This window comes from Coffea eugenioides, chromosome 6, assembly GCF_003713205.1.
Source record: "Coffea eugenioides isolate CCC68of chromosome 6, Ceug_1.0, whole genome shotgun sequence".
In the NCBI taxonomy this organism is placed as follows: domain Eukaryota; kingdom Viridiplantae; phylum Streptophyta; class Magnoliopsida; order Gentianales; family Rubiaceae; genus Coffea; species Coffea eugenioides.
Window position 1 is genome coordinate 7,918,401 of NC_040040.1, and position 15,379 is coordinate 7,933,779.

General features: G+C 35.5%; 1 protein-coding gene across 1 annotated transcript; it reads right to left on the minus strand.

Annotated features, from left to right (window-relative positions):
- Positions 1–502: 502 nt before the first annotated feature.
- Positions 503–5,188, minus strand: LOC113774973 (axial regulator YABBY 5). Its single transcript, XM_027319649.1, has 7 exons — positions 4,626–5,188; positions 3,515–3,646; positions 2,400–2,526; positions 2,209–2,257; positions 1,964–2,039; positions 1,751–1,819; positions 503–826 (listed from the first exon to the last, which is right to left on the minus strand). Exons 1-7 carry the CDS (start codon positions 4,707–4,709, stop codon positions 779–781), a joined length of 585 nt encoding a protein of 194 aa, XP_027175450.1. The 5' UTR covers positions 4,710–5,188; the 3' UTR covers positions 503–778.
- Between the last annotated feature and the right edge of the window lie 10,191 nt (positions 5,189–15,379).

Below are 15,379 nucleotides of genomic sequence, written 5' to 3' on the forward strand. Positions count from 1 at the left end.
ATGTTAGCATTCAAGACCTAAAAGATGGCATGAGGCAAGCTGTTGGCGGATTGAAAGGATGGTTTCTGAGCATGTCATGGATTTGTATGCCTCATTAGCTGTTGGCAAGAAACAAGGCTCAGGAAGGATTGTATGATACTTGAAAGCAAAATCAAGGATGATCGCCCAAATTTTATTAAATTACCATGTCAATTGTTTCAGTGCCCCGCGTAATATCCAAATTGCCTGTGCAGTCAAGTGATACTATCATTCTCGTTTAGATATTATAAATGCCCATCGAATAAACTGCCTATATCTCTATAATAATAATGTAGGATATGTCCAACAAACACTACTAGAGTTGTAACCGAAAGGACTTTACTATTAACATTTTCTTGTGCTAATCGCGAAGAGGAGCAATCAAATTTTGCATATATCATCAAATAAGATGATTAGTCGGAATATACTTTCTGTAAAATGTTTTCCTAAAGACATATACCTCCCACAAACTTGTAAAACAAGGGACAAACAAAGAAAAGGGATCAGGTATCCATAGAGGCCAGATTGAAGAGTTATTTTTATCACTTCCATAAATACATAAGCAAAAGAAAGTAGCTTACTGCAACAGCACACTGGTAGCATCTTCCATAAAGCATTTTGTAACAAGTACAACGCAGGACTGGGATATTGTGATAGTAATAAAAGCTTAATAGTGTCACAAGTCTTGTTCAATTCATTTGAAGATCTCTGAAATCACTGACAAGCTTTGGGGGGGGGGGGGGGGGGAATTATGGCGCTCTCATTTGTTCAATAGTGCAGTCCTTGGCGTTAGGCGCTTCTCAGAATCCTGCCAAAGATGGAAAACCTAAAAGTCATCAACCTCGAATATAAAGACCAAAAAAAAGTTAATCGGCTTGTTTCGCAATGATTGTGCAACTAGAATTGAGATTAGAATCTTCTCAATTTTATATTTTGAAGCAGAATGCGCATCTAGCTAGTTAATCACATGCATTTGAAGAGATTGAGAACCAGATGCATAAAACCATAAGAACCCTATGTCTCCCGAACCGTGGATGCTGTGATTATAGCCCTTGCTAGCTCCTAAATTTGACATGGTACTTTTTCCGTTTCTTTCCTTCTTGCTCTTTTTTTTCTCTTTTTTGATCAAGTTATCCTCAGACTAAAATATCAAATAGCTACTCATGATTTGCATACTTATGGTGACAAGTGACAAGAGGCATTTCGCCAGAACGATGGACAGTACATAAGTCAGAAAACTTAAACCTACACAGCTAAAGTACGTATCATGCATCTCTAAGAAGAAAAATAAACTTCCGACTCTTTTCTTCTTTGTTAATTTTCTTTTTTCTTGTTTGGCTGGGAAAAGCTTGGGATATTATGCATGCATGCAACCACATCCATAGTTCTTCGCATGCCGACTCAGTAAATTAACAACCCCTATTTGCTTCAGTCAAAAAAGAAAAATTTTTAGTCAAATTCCTCAAAAAATAAAAAATAAAAAATTGATGTATCTCTTAGTATCTACTTCATACACACAACCTTGTTGATTAATTATAAATATACCATGATCTCTCAATTACTCAATGTGTTAAGGGGGCCAAGCTGGCTATGATTCTTTAGAGGCTCCAAATGACGATCTTTTATGAATTTTAATTGCAGCATAAACCCAAAACTCGGAGAGAGCAAAACAAATAATAATTAGAAGCTGAAAAATAGTCTTTTTATTTATTTATTTTTTGGAGTTACGTACCTCGCCTAGTTTGGGTTTGTTATTGGTCTCCAACATGAGCCCAAAGTGAATGTGAGGGAAGTGCGCCCACTTTTACAGCCAAGAATTCAAAGTTCACAAGTCATCATCAGCCAAATTCAACAAAAGTAGTATTACTGCTCTGATATCTGCTGTTGTGCAATCCAAGAAAAGGCGAGACAATTAAAGTTTGCTAAGATTAACGTGCACACTTACATTCTTGGCAGCTGTACTAAAAGCTTCCCTGTGGTTAATATCCGGGTTATTGGCTTTGATCCTCTGAATCTCTTCTCTGCACGTATTTTTGTTTCTCCCATCAATAAGTTGGTGTAATGAAAGTGATAGATCACTTATTGCTACTAATAAGTTCCATGTGGCAATGCCCAAGAAAAACAGATGATTAAAGAGTGGCTAGTATTAATTCAGGTGATGAGTACTGAGGCAGGCGCAGGTGCAATTACTTTATGAACTGGTTGTATGCAGATGGTACTCGCTGTCTCTTCTCAGGAGCTGAAAAAAGGAACTCGTGCGTATGATATGATGAACAAAATGGGAGAAACAATAATTTTTTTTAAAAAAGAAAGAGATTAAAAACATGCATAAGTAGGGAAAACTGGGGAAATAAAATTATTCAAGTTACTAACGCACGCACGTCGATTCACAATCCTTTCCTCAGCGCGGTTTGGTATGGATGGTCGCGTTGCTGGCTTGATGTTGTAACCTTTGGCGGAGGAACCAAAGTCGATCCTGTATTGATCAGGTGGAGTGGAGTTCTGAGCCTGAAATTAACCCCGTGTTACCAAGTTAATGAAGAAACACTCGGCCGGGATTGATTTGTTCATAAGCATCATTAATTAAATACTATCAGCAAATGTGAAAGACAGGAGTTCTGCATCTGTTGCTCGCTGGCCCCTCACTTCTTCACTCATTTACTACGTCTGCACTCTGCTGAGTTGAGAAGGCCGGATGGGGCGGGGGTCAATCTTCTTGGCGTTGGGTGCTTTGAGTGTGAGAAAGAGAGAGGAAGGGAGAGTTGACTGAGACATTTAAAAGAGAGAGAGAGAGAGAGAGAGAAAAGAGAGAGAAAGGAGAGGATCACAACATTAGTTAGGAATATGACGATGAGAATGGAACCCAGAGAAGAAGTGAAACCCCCCCCCCCCCCCCCCCACTAAAGGAAATGCGGGATTATATGGGGCTGTGTTTCCGCAGTAGAGGACAAGGCCCTGATGGAAAAGAGATCATGGGGTGGCAAAAATAAAAATAAAAAACGAACGAAAGAAAGAAGTTAGCAACCTTCAACCAACAAAAACATACATGTCAATCAAAACATCAAATCAGCAGATCCAAAAGCAAAATAAAATATCCCCTGATATATAATCCTAGTTTACTTTAATGGGGCAGGAGGTTGACACTGCCTGACTAATTACACTGTCTAGCCGCAAAAATACGGCCTACAAAGACTAGAAAAAATTATTCTGGCGGCTGTTAGGGTTCTGTCTCAGGTCTCAGAGATGCTATAAAAGCTCGCAGTGAGGGGGGGAAGAAAAAAAAAGAAAAGACTCGATCTACGAAGATTGCATCTCAAGTTTGTTAATGGAGAAGACTTGGGAAGAAGAGAATTGAGATTGATTCCCTCAAAAGAAGGAAAAATCACCCCTCCCACCCTAGATTTCAGAAGCCTAAGTAGATGGATCGCCCACAAATTGAGCTGATCAATGTTGTTACTGCCTGCCTGCCATACTGAAGATATTATGGGGTGCTGACCTGAACATCTTGCCAGCAGGAGGAGGAGGACAGCGACTGAAATGCAGCTGCCATGTTCACGGACCATAGATTGGTGCAGTGTCCACATCGGACGGTCACGACATCAAATAAGCTGCTGCATGGAACACTCACCTGAAAATTTCAACAAAAACCACCAAAATAGACTTCTCAGAAGCCGCTGTTATAAAGTTACCAGTCCCGAAAGTCAAGAAACATACGATTTTCTACCTCGAGATCCCTCTTACTCAATATAAATCCATATCCCGAAAAAAAAGAAAAAAGAAAGCAGCGATTTTTTTCCCAATGAATTGAGGGCTAACTATTGAATAGCTAAAGGGTTTAAGGGGGCTAATAAAAAAATATAGCTACCTCTTTGATTCAAAAATAATAATAAAAGAAACCCTAAAATGGAGAGAGGGGAAGTAATTGTTCTTTATATTGCTATTCGCTGGAGTTTTCCATATAAAACCAGCGGCAGGTGAGTAAATTCACCTCTCCACCAGCCACAGAAACAATAATATGTTTTCTGGATGCTTCCCTTGCTCTTGGGCTGATGGTAGAGATTGAAGGAAAGGTATGGCACAGTGGGAGGAAATCCAAGGCTCAAAGACTTGTCTTCATCAGAGTTTTATCGTCAAAATTTCCTTACTTTGGCGACAAATTAAACATTTAAAGGAAATCAATACAGTAAAACCTCTCACTACTCGCGCGCTCTCTCTCTGACTCGCACCCTCTCACATATTCTCTCTGGTCATTTTGAAACTTTAAGACCTCAGAGTAAGACTTTTCTTTGACTGCAAAAGAAAGAAGGGAAAAGGAAAGTCCGAACGATGGAGACTTGTCCGTAAGAAAAACCAAGCAAAAATTTGTACAAAAGAAGATTAATGGAATTCGGTATAATAACGCCAAATAGTCTGATCTCTCTGCATCAAAAGCTAGCCTTTTCCAGCAACTATGATGTTCTCTCTTGTTCACCCACCCCCCCGGCGGGAATAACAAGAAGCACTCATCGTGCAAGAAATGACACAAAATATGGATAGATAGTTTGAGGATGTATATTAGAAGTAGATCCCACTAGCCAAAAGAGCTTCAGAGATTAATTGATGGATACCGCAAGAACTATATTGCAAAAGTTGCAAGGGATGTAGCAGAGTTGCTCAGGTGGTGGCGGCGAAACATCGCTGCAGCTCGACATGACTGTCTAGTCCTTCACCAAAAAATGGAGCTAGAAAAAACAAACAACGAAGAGGAAGAAGAAGAAAGAAGATAAATATAAAACCAACTCTCCAGACCCTCTCCTGCAAGCACACAAAAGAGAAAAGCAAGCAATATATACGAGAGAAAAAGGCTACGATATATTCTTTATCTATCTTTCTCTTCCTCTCTCTCTCTTGCTCTCTTTCAAGAAGTTCTATGTAAATGTGTATCACAACAGTAGAGCCAGACTTTTGCGTGTATATGAAAAGAAGATTATACTAGTACTAGTATACCAGTAAAGGGATCTTTATTTTCCCTTAGAAATTGGAAAAAAAAATACAGGAATTGGAGGGAGGGATAAAAAGAGAGAGGGAAGAAAAAAGAAAAGTAGGGTTTGGATCCAAAGTGGCTTCACAGAGAGAAGGGCAGTGATCAATAGGGAATGTGCAATAAAAGAATACTGGGTTCAGCTGTGGCCACGGCTACCAGGAGGTGCTGGACCGGAAAGGGAAAGATATTGCAGGAAATTAAGATGAGGGGTGACCGGTTCAACGGGTTGAGAAAAATTCCTTTTTGAAAAAAGAAATAATAATAACAAAATGGGTTTTAGATAGCTGAAAAAGTTGTTCTTAAACGTCTGATATTTGCCAGCCAAAAGGGGCCTAGGGTTTTCATGAAAAAAAGAAGGAGAGGGCATTTTGGCAGCATTAGCCAATGAGTCCATAAATAGGTGGATTTTAGCCACTGTGGGCAAAACGTAAAAGTGTGGCCACTCCCTTTCCCCATCCCCTGCTGGCCGCTTTCAGAACCGCAGCGGACGAGGGGGGCGAAATTTCCCCATCATTCAATACTCTATTTATGCGTATCTCTTTGTTTGTTTCATGTTCATACACTTGAATCACGCATCCCTTGTAATTTAACACAATCTACACTTTAGAAATACCAATTAAAACCTATATATCTTCTAATTCTATAAAAATATTTTCTTAATCTTGGTAAGACTAGAGCGCGAATAAATTGATTCAAAGAGATCTGTGTCACATATATTTTTGAGTCTAATGATAAAACTTCAGAAAGAAGATCGTTCTATATATTTGAATTGATTTAAGAACAAAAAAAAAAGTTTTCTTCTTAGCTAAAATGGTATTCTGTCTTATTTGAAGTACGTCCAATACTATATTGAATTATTTAGGGAGGTAACATAGATAAAAGAGGGAATTTTACAAACTTTAATATATATGATGGGACCGAAAATTTTGTAAGCCAATTCTATGATTTAATCAAAGTTGTGAAGTGGAAGGGCAATTTTCAACCTCAATTCCTTGCAGCTTTACACTCAAATTGCTTTATTGGGCAATGTTTTGCACAAAGGATCTAGAATTTCAATGATTGTAAAATAGAAATAGAAGAGTCCTGTTTGATAATTTAATTCAGTATTTAAATTTAATAGATTTAAACCTTAATATATTCATACTTGTTTGATAACTAAAAATGGGGCATCTTAATAATTAAGTGACTTTGAATTGTCTAGACAAACTGTTCACTTATCACTTAATATAAAATATGATCAAATATTAAGGTTTAAGTATTTTTTTATATGACAAAAATAACCCACAAAATAACATGTTATTTTCTTTTCTTGTTGTTCATCTTCTAGATTACACATATATCGACTAGCTTTTTTATTTTTCCTCAAATAGTTTTGTTATGAATATTTTTTTCATTTTATGGTTCATTATTTTTTTATTTTAATAATTAATTCTTATTTAAAATAAAATAAAATATATAATATATAATAGCATCATTAATGAATAAATTAGAATAAGGACAAAATTGTAAAATATATAAAATTTAGTATACAATTGTCTACAATTATCAAAGAAGCATACTGTATTCAATATTTGGATTCAGATAACGAGTTTTATCAGATTTCTTCCTCAATAATTCAATAAATTAGTAGATTAATATTTCAAATTTCAAATTTTAGGTTTATCAAATGCATTCTAAGACAAGTAATATCCAAAAATACAATAAACTTTGTCTCTTGTTGTAAGTTATATTGCACAATCAGTGTCATGTATTTCCTTTAAAATCAACCCCTCACTATCTTTTAACTGTCTTGTGCAATTAACGTACACTGCTATGACTGCCAATAATCCACTCCTAAGCACAAATGTTATATTTTGCATTTTGACCATTGCCTAATAATAAATCTGGGATGCAACAACAAAATTCTAGTTTCATAAAAAATAAGTATTCTTCTATTTTTGTTCTATCAAGTAAATTTAAAAATTTTGTTTAACAAATGCTTAGTTGAAGTTGAATTATAGGTTGATTCAACCATTTTTGAAATCTTACTTTTATGGATTAATTCCTGTTCCATGATAATAAATAGTTTATCTTATGTGTAACAAATAAGTAATTGAGTAAATTGGTGAAGCTAGTATCAACATTCTCAATTTGTCAAAGAATAAATATCACCTTAAGACTAAAAAATAATCGACATATGATAATTATTTTGATAAGAGTTCGTTCACTTTTTTTTAATTGATCAAGCTAGATGTGAACAAAGTTTAGTTTGTTTTTAGAGAGAAATGCAGTTTTGATTCTCAATGCTTGGTATTTGTGTAATTTTGGTCAATAAAGTTCGAGTAGAAACAAATCTAGTCCCAAATATTTGATACTTGGTGCAATTTTAGTTCTTAAGCTTTGGGCAAAAATGTTCTGGCCTTTAATATTATCAATTTAAAGTAGATTTAGGACAATTGATTGATTCTCTCAAATATTGGTGGAATCATTCATGTACAGTCACATGTTTGTTGAATTAAACTTCTTAGAGAAGAAGTAACATAGCAAGTAATTTTGAACAATAAAAATAACTCATGTCATGGCACTCTAGCAACTAATTAACCAAGAAATAAAAAAAAAGAAAGGAAATTTGTTAACCTATATGAAAAAAAATTAAGTTATCAATTCTTAATTTTATTGCTTAAAGTTAGCTACTAGTTTGTTTCTTTATTTTGAAATTTAATTATAACAGACATATGACTAGACATGAATAAATTGTATTATTAATTGGGAAAATTTCTTTAAATGTCCTAAATCTATTTTAAATTGGATACACTGAGGACTAAATTTGTTGTTGCCAAAATTTTAGGGTATAAAATTGTACATGTACTAAATGTTGAGAATTAGATTTGCTTTTTATCAAAATTTTAATGACTAAAACTGCATGAGGGATAAATATTGGGGACTAAAATTGCATTTCTCCATTCCCCCTTCTCTCTCTCTCTCTCTGATTGAGAGACTTCACTGATTGAAAAAAAAAAAAGAGAAGAAAAACTTTAGTTGAAGAAACTAAATAGGATTCAGACCAAATACTAGAGAGTCGCTACTGCATCTTTAGCGTTTGGTTCAGTTACACGGCCTCCACATGTTCGCAGAAAATAAATCCATATAGATAGGATTCCCGGCATTAGGGCTGCAAACGAACCGAACTGCTCAATATCGAGCTCGAGTCGAGTTCGAGTTGGCTCGAGTCGAAATCGAGCTCGAACTCGAGTTCAAAATATTAAGCTCGTTAGCTCGTGAGCCGAGTATATATATATATATACATTTTTTTTATTTTTTATTTTAAGTATATATATATTTTATATTTTTTTAATTTTAATAGTAAAATTACATATATATCCTTAATATTTTATTATTTATTAAGAAAAAAATATTATTTTATTTATTTTTTAAAAAAATAAAATAATTATTTTTTATTCTTTTCGAGCTCGAGCTCGAGCTTGAAATTTTCAGCTCGTCAAGCTCGAGCTCGAGTTCGAGTTCGAGTTCAATGAAATTATGTCGAGACTCGGTTCGATTAGGCCAAAACTCGACTCGGCTCGACTCGTTTGCAGCCTTACCCGGCATAGACCAATTAAAACTGAACTTAAAAAGTTTAGGGCCCGAATCTGATTGGATTAACGTAGATATACTTCGTAGTCTCAAAAAAAAAAAAAAAAGAGTAGATATTTTTCATATAGTATACTGTAACTCACTTATCCAGGAATTGAATCTTAGAGGATTCTACTTTGTCCATTTCTGCTAAAGTAATACAGTAATGTTATTTCCTAAAAAACAGAAGGCAACAAGACTAACAAGGTGTTTGATTAAGGACGCTCATCCGCTGTTTGAGTTGATGTCGAATTGTAGCGATAAAAACCCTTTTTGTTCGAAAGAATACAAATTTCATTAGCCGGTAACCAGTGAACTAGCTAGAGCAATGTTTCACGGAACAAGTTATACCTGGGCTTTCGCTAAACCTGATATAAATGTCTTAACTGTAAGATGACTACTAGACGTCCTTGACCAAAATATGTGAACCAACTTGGTGGTTTTGTCGATTTCATTCTGTACTTATTCTTGAAGGAATTAGTGATGCACAATGTTGGAGCCTTTATTGACAATCCACAGTGAACACGATGATGATGATGACTGACGACGAATGAGAATCCATATACGAAGACCCTATAGTTAATGATTTGTGACCATGTAATTGTGGATTTTCAATTTGGTGAACATGATACCATATCAACAAATACCTGTTGAGTTGAGTAGGGGTTTATAAAGGAGAGTTACATCTTTACTTAAAGTTTTAAACATGCCCATGATCTTTACCTATTCAGGCCACTGTGTTTCTGCAAAACTTTACCAGTAAATTAGTACACTGATCAAAGGGAAGAAGTGTTCTAACACTAGCTAATAAAATATGAGACCCAAATAATATGATACTTTACTGGTTGATGTGTTATATATAACTTTTCTTTTTCAAGATCTGCAAAACGCCAATTCGTCAAAAGAATTCATATAAAATTGTTCTTGAGTTATACAAAAATCACTTAATTTTCAGCATTCATTCACGTAGAGGACAAATTAAAATTTTAACTTCTATGTCAGAATCCATCTCTATTGCTTAGTAGGAATAGGGGAGCCAACAAAAGCGCGCAGTTGTGATCTCCTGTTATTTGATTTCTTGAGGAGGTTATCTCTAATAAACACCACCTACACATAGCTGTAGAACATACATTATTGATAGCTAGGCCTAGAAGCCTGTGATTTTGAAATTTACAATATGGTCAAATTACTGCTTAACCACCTGAAATTTAACCATTCTTTCGTTACTTAATTATTCCTACAATTAAGGAAATATCCATCTGGTCATCTGAAATCTCAGGAGTTGAAAAGTAAACTTTAATGTCTATTACCTAGGAAAGTACAACTTAAATGTCAAATACTTAGGCAAGTTTTCTCTGCGACCTAAAACTTTAATAGCAATATACAATAGTCACATGGACTTTTTTTATATCATCATCACACATTATTCACCAGCATTTCTCTTACATCATCATAAGCCATATATTATTGTATGTCGGAATTGGTCTCTCTATTGATCCATAGACCAGATAACCTAAGTACTTTGAGACGCATAATATTGGCACACCTAAAAAAGTTTCTAGTACTCCTACGATGCCAAATTACGATTTAATGCACGAAATTATCCTCCACTTTTTTTTTTGGCACAAGTATTTGCTGTGTTTCTTTTTCTTTTCAAATTTATGGTCAAGTAAAGATTTTGAGAATAATCTATGTATTGCAAAATGGATTTTTGTTAAGCTTGGCAATATTGATTGTTTGCAAGAGTGATAGTTTACATTGTAATTGAAGGTTATTTTTTATGATAGTTGGATGCATCTGTGGCTAAATTAAATTTCGAGACAGTGATTGGTTTAGATTCTAAGCAACACTATAAAATCAATATGAAAAAGAGATTAATTGAGGTAAAAACTATGTGAGTTGATGAAAAAAAATGATTTTGATTTAGAAAAATAAGAAGCATGAATTGAGACATGAACAAGAGTAGAAGAAGTGCCATGAATAATAGATGATGGAGGGCACTTTTGAAACTCAATGAACATGAAACAATGAGTGGAGTGTTAGAGGCTTTTATTGGAATGCAAATATCATTTGTCATATTTTGATTGAATTTATATGTACATAAACATAGCAATAGTAAAAAGAAACTAATAAGTTCCTTCCAAAATTAGCTTAATTCATTCCTCTCTTCTCTAGACAAATGCCATCCTAGGAGTAGAGGTATCAATTACAATTTAGTTATATTAATTTGTCCAAATTCGTCCATGGATCAATAATCCGCCCAAACCCACACATTAATTTTGAATGGGTCTAAATGGGTACCCATTAAAGCCATTTAATTGGTAGATAGTGGGCTGACTCAATTCACCCATGTATACCTATTTAAAATTAATTATACATTTAAACTGAACTTTTAGCAAGTGACAAACAAATAAATTTGAATTTCTTATCAATCTAATAACAATAAAATACTGTTATTTCTTGTCAAACAACATGCAACAAATTAAAAAAAAAAAGAAATTTAAGTGACTGATAAATGGATATAAATTGATACCTATTTATACCCATTTATTTAAATAGGTATAAATGAGTTGATCAAATTATAACCATTATCTAATTATGATCCACCCAAACCTGTTTGAGTTACTCATTTTGACACCTCTAGTTAGGAGTGAGACAATAGTTTAGTTTTGGATTAAATTTTACAAATCTCCATTGGAAACACCATCCGAAAATGAAACCAAAAGAGAATAAACAACCTCTGAGTTTTCGTTCCGTACCCTTCCTTAACACAAAGATTTGTTGGGATGAACAATGAGTTTGTACATGTCTAGAAAAAGAGTGCATTCCGTCAATGATGAAAAAAAAAAAAAGAAAAGGAAGAAGGAAATAGTCCAATTCATTCAACGTGTTGAAGCACAACAAATTCGGCTAAAATGTCAGGGCTGCGATTTTGTAACTCTAATAGCTAAATCTGCTGTTCTCCGTGTTCACATTCAACTAAAATGTTGAAGATGACGAAATTGTCAGAGCTATTAGATAGCATGAGCAATGAAAAAAACCAAAACATTATCAAGATTTCTCCGTCGGCTGACCCAACTTGCTGAGCTTTGGTCGTTTTCCATGTCTGGAGTAATAAATAAGCATGAACAAGAGGCTCAATGCCTCAATTTTTTTTTTAATTCTCTTCCCTTCTTTTTTTTTTTTTGGGAGGTTGGTAATTGGGTGGGGGGGATTATTGTTATTCAGTTGGAGCTAGTGGTCTTGTACGTTATTTCATGGAAGTCCTTGCAATGTGTTCATTCGGCGCCTTTAAGGCTTAAATTGAAGTTTAATCATTGTTTCACCAAATTGTAGGTATCATTTGTGTTCTTTTTTCTTCTTGAGCATCACATATACATTGAAGATCTTCTTTTTCTTTCTCAACCACAACCACAAATGAATCTGTCATGAGCGCATAAACGATTTTGTACTTAGTAGTACCGTTTGTCTAAACTATATGGCGACCAACTAGATCATGACTCGATTAAGACAAGGGTCGACCTTAATTGTCTTAAATCCGTCACCACTATTTTATCTACCTGTAGTTTTATCTACCTGTAGTTCAGCAATCTATTGATCAATCTACCACAACTGTTGGGACAACGTAATCGCTTTGGGCATAACTTCCTTGGGCGTCCTCAATGTGTGTGTTTTGTTTACTTTCAACCTTGGATTTTGGAAGGTACTTGCTGAATGCTGAGCAACAGTTGTCAGTCATGGATCCCCGGAAACAAAAAAGAAGCTGAAAGGACAAAATGAAACTGTAGTTTTGTTACTTTCAGGTTTAACGAAAGTGTAGATCGAAGTAGCAATCTTAATTCAGACACATTTGACTTCAAGTACACTAAATATGCAGAAATTCTATCTCAGCTTATCCATGTGGACGTTTGAACACTTGCATTAATAGAGAAAGTCAATTAGAAGTAATTAAAAAAATCAGTATCAACTAAACCATGGATTTGAATAGTATAGGGTCACTTAAAAGTAAAAAGCTAAAAAAATTGAATCACCCAACCCCCTCTTTGATCTTTCTCTCCTTGGGAGGGGGAGGGGGAGAGGGAGAGTGGGGGACCTCAACCTATATATATTATGGTGCACATTGGATTTCTTATCCATGGTCGGTTGGGAAGACCTGGATTTTCAATCGTGGCACGTATAAATACGAAGTAATTGCGATTTGGATTCACCATGGGGCAATGGATACAACTATTTTGGATTTCTTTGGTTATGGAAGCACACAATTTTCACATGTATACTAGCTAGAGTATCTCATATGATACTCGTACAAATAGACACTTGCTAGTTGATAAATTGATGTCCAGACAAATTTTCCTGCGTATCCAAATCGATTGTTAACGCCGACAATATACTGTTCCATATTCCAAATTAAATAGAGGACGATATACATACATACTTGCTAAGTTGAGCAGGAAGTGCCTAAGGGGTTACGTACTTCCCCTCGTCCATATATAGGTTCTAGTTTTCTACTGTAACCCCCACAGCTGTAACTTTGTTTAATTTGCAGGCTGAGAAATGAATTCATCGTTTTAAAACTGAAGTTTTGAAAGCTTGATGGTAGAAGCTTATAATCCCCTCCTACTTGCTTAAGTTTTGGTTTTCCTTGAACAAGAATGAAATTCACGGCTGCGCTTTAATTGGTGTTGATTTTTAGCTACTTCTAGTTACCAGAGTCCGGCATGCATAAAGTATACATCATAGCAAGAGTAGATGGTTAGAACTAACAAGGAGTTGAACCACTACTACTCCAGTCCTGGCCATAAAAATTAAAGGGGAAAAAAGAATTTTTTTTTTAAAAAAAAAAAGAAGAAGAAAGAAAGAAAATAAGGGCTATGGGGTGAATGGTAGGATCATTAAGATTGAGTTCTGAAGAGAATCCGAACCAAACAGAAAAAAGTTGGATGAAAACTCAAAAAATAGGGACTTTTTGCGGCAGCATTGCTATTTGCTGCCCCCCTGCCACATTCTGAAATGCTTTCCCTCAAGATGTATTATAGGCTCCAAGATGAGCAGAGACTTAGAGACACCTGAAAAAAAAAAATTGAAAAATCGCCAAGAATCATCCAAACAAACATTATTGCCTGGTGGAGCCTCATGTCTGGAATAGTGGGAAGCCAAAGTTGAGAATTATAGAAGGATTGAGAAAAAAGACGACTACTACTACAACTACAACTACTAAAGCCAACACTGACGCAGAAGCCACTATTTCCTGCTAACAAGGCTGGCCTGCGAGCAAGCATATTCACAGATGTTGATTCTGCCGCAGTCTTGAATTGCACTTCCTACTTCCTACCCTACTATTTCTACTTCTCAGTTATACTACTATTTCCCTTTATGCGCTGAAGAAACGAATCAGAAACATGAAAAGGGCTAACGAATTTATAGCCAAGGAACAATAAAAACGGAGAGAAAGCGAAAGGCGTGCCCCTCCCTTCGCTGATGAGACTGATCCGCATACCCCCTAAAAGATGTCTCGAACAGTGTGTCTTTTCATGAGCTTTCTTTGTTAATACTGACTACATCGTCGCACCAACTTTCTTGGTTAGCTTTCTAGTTTGGTTCTGTTCTTTTTGAACCAGAAAACTAAGCTAGGAATTCGTTAGCAACCAAATTTATTACTTAATTTCAATCCGATAATGTATTTTGGACTAGATCATCTGCAACAACAGCATTTTTTTTCCTTTGATAAGAATTGGATGGTTTTGGCTCCAATGAATCAAGACATGTCTCCGAAACTGTAAGTTACTCACAAGATTGCTTATAGATCACTTACTATTATAACCCTCAAGTCTACAGTAAAAATTGTAACCCTCAAATCCACAGTAGAACCCTAACAGGCGGACCTTTTGCAAAGAAATGATCCGTGCTCACAAGTTAATCTGATATGTGTTGGCCAACAATAGCTGCATGCATTAGCGCTTCTTATGATGGCAATTTTCTCTAATGTGGAGAACGAATCGCTGGGTTCGTACTCGAGTGATTGTGTGCTCACTCTACTCGATGTACATTGTTAGTGGTCAAAAACTAACACATTGGCCCTTCAAACCTCTTCCCAATAATTAAAAAAAATGAAAAGAAGTCAGACAAGAAATGAACACCGAAATTTAGAAATGAATTAATAAACATATCTAGCAATGTATAGCTCGAAGCAAATTATTACTATGCCTTTTCTCTTCTCACATTAAATCCCAAAAGTTTCTGACATAATTGCCCCCCCCCCTTTTTTTTTTTTTTTTTTCTATCTGAAGAGAGGAATCACAATATATATTGCTCATGTTTGTACTGCTTTATACATGTGCTGCACTCACTCTCTCTCAAGAGTCAAGAGTCAAGAGTGAGAGACTAGAGACTAGAGAGATTGGGACGAAAACATAGTTGGATGAGTAACAGTTATAGTTAGCAGCGTCTGTCGTGACGTCCATTATTCGGGACGTGGATGGGACTTACCAATCGACCGCGGCTCATATCATATGTGTTATAACCTCAAAGGACTCTACGTACGCAATTTCTTTGTGCATATTGAGATGCGAAATGTTGCATTCTCACATGTTGAAGGAATAATTGCCGGTCGACCAGTATTTTCAGAGTCCTCACACGATGGTACCCCCTCCCAAGCAATCAAGAAAAGGAAAAAGGAAAGAAATTCAAGCTGAGAAGTTAATGGCGTGGATTGGTTACTGGATGATA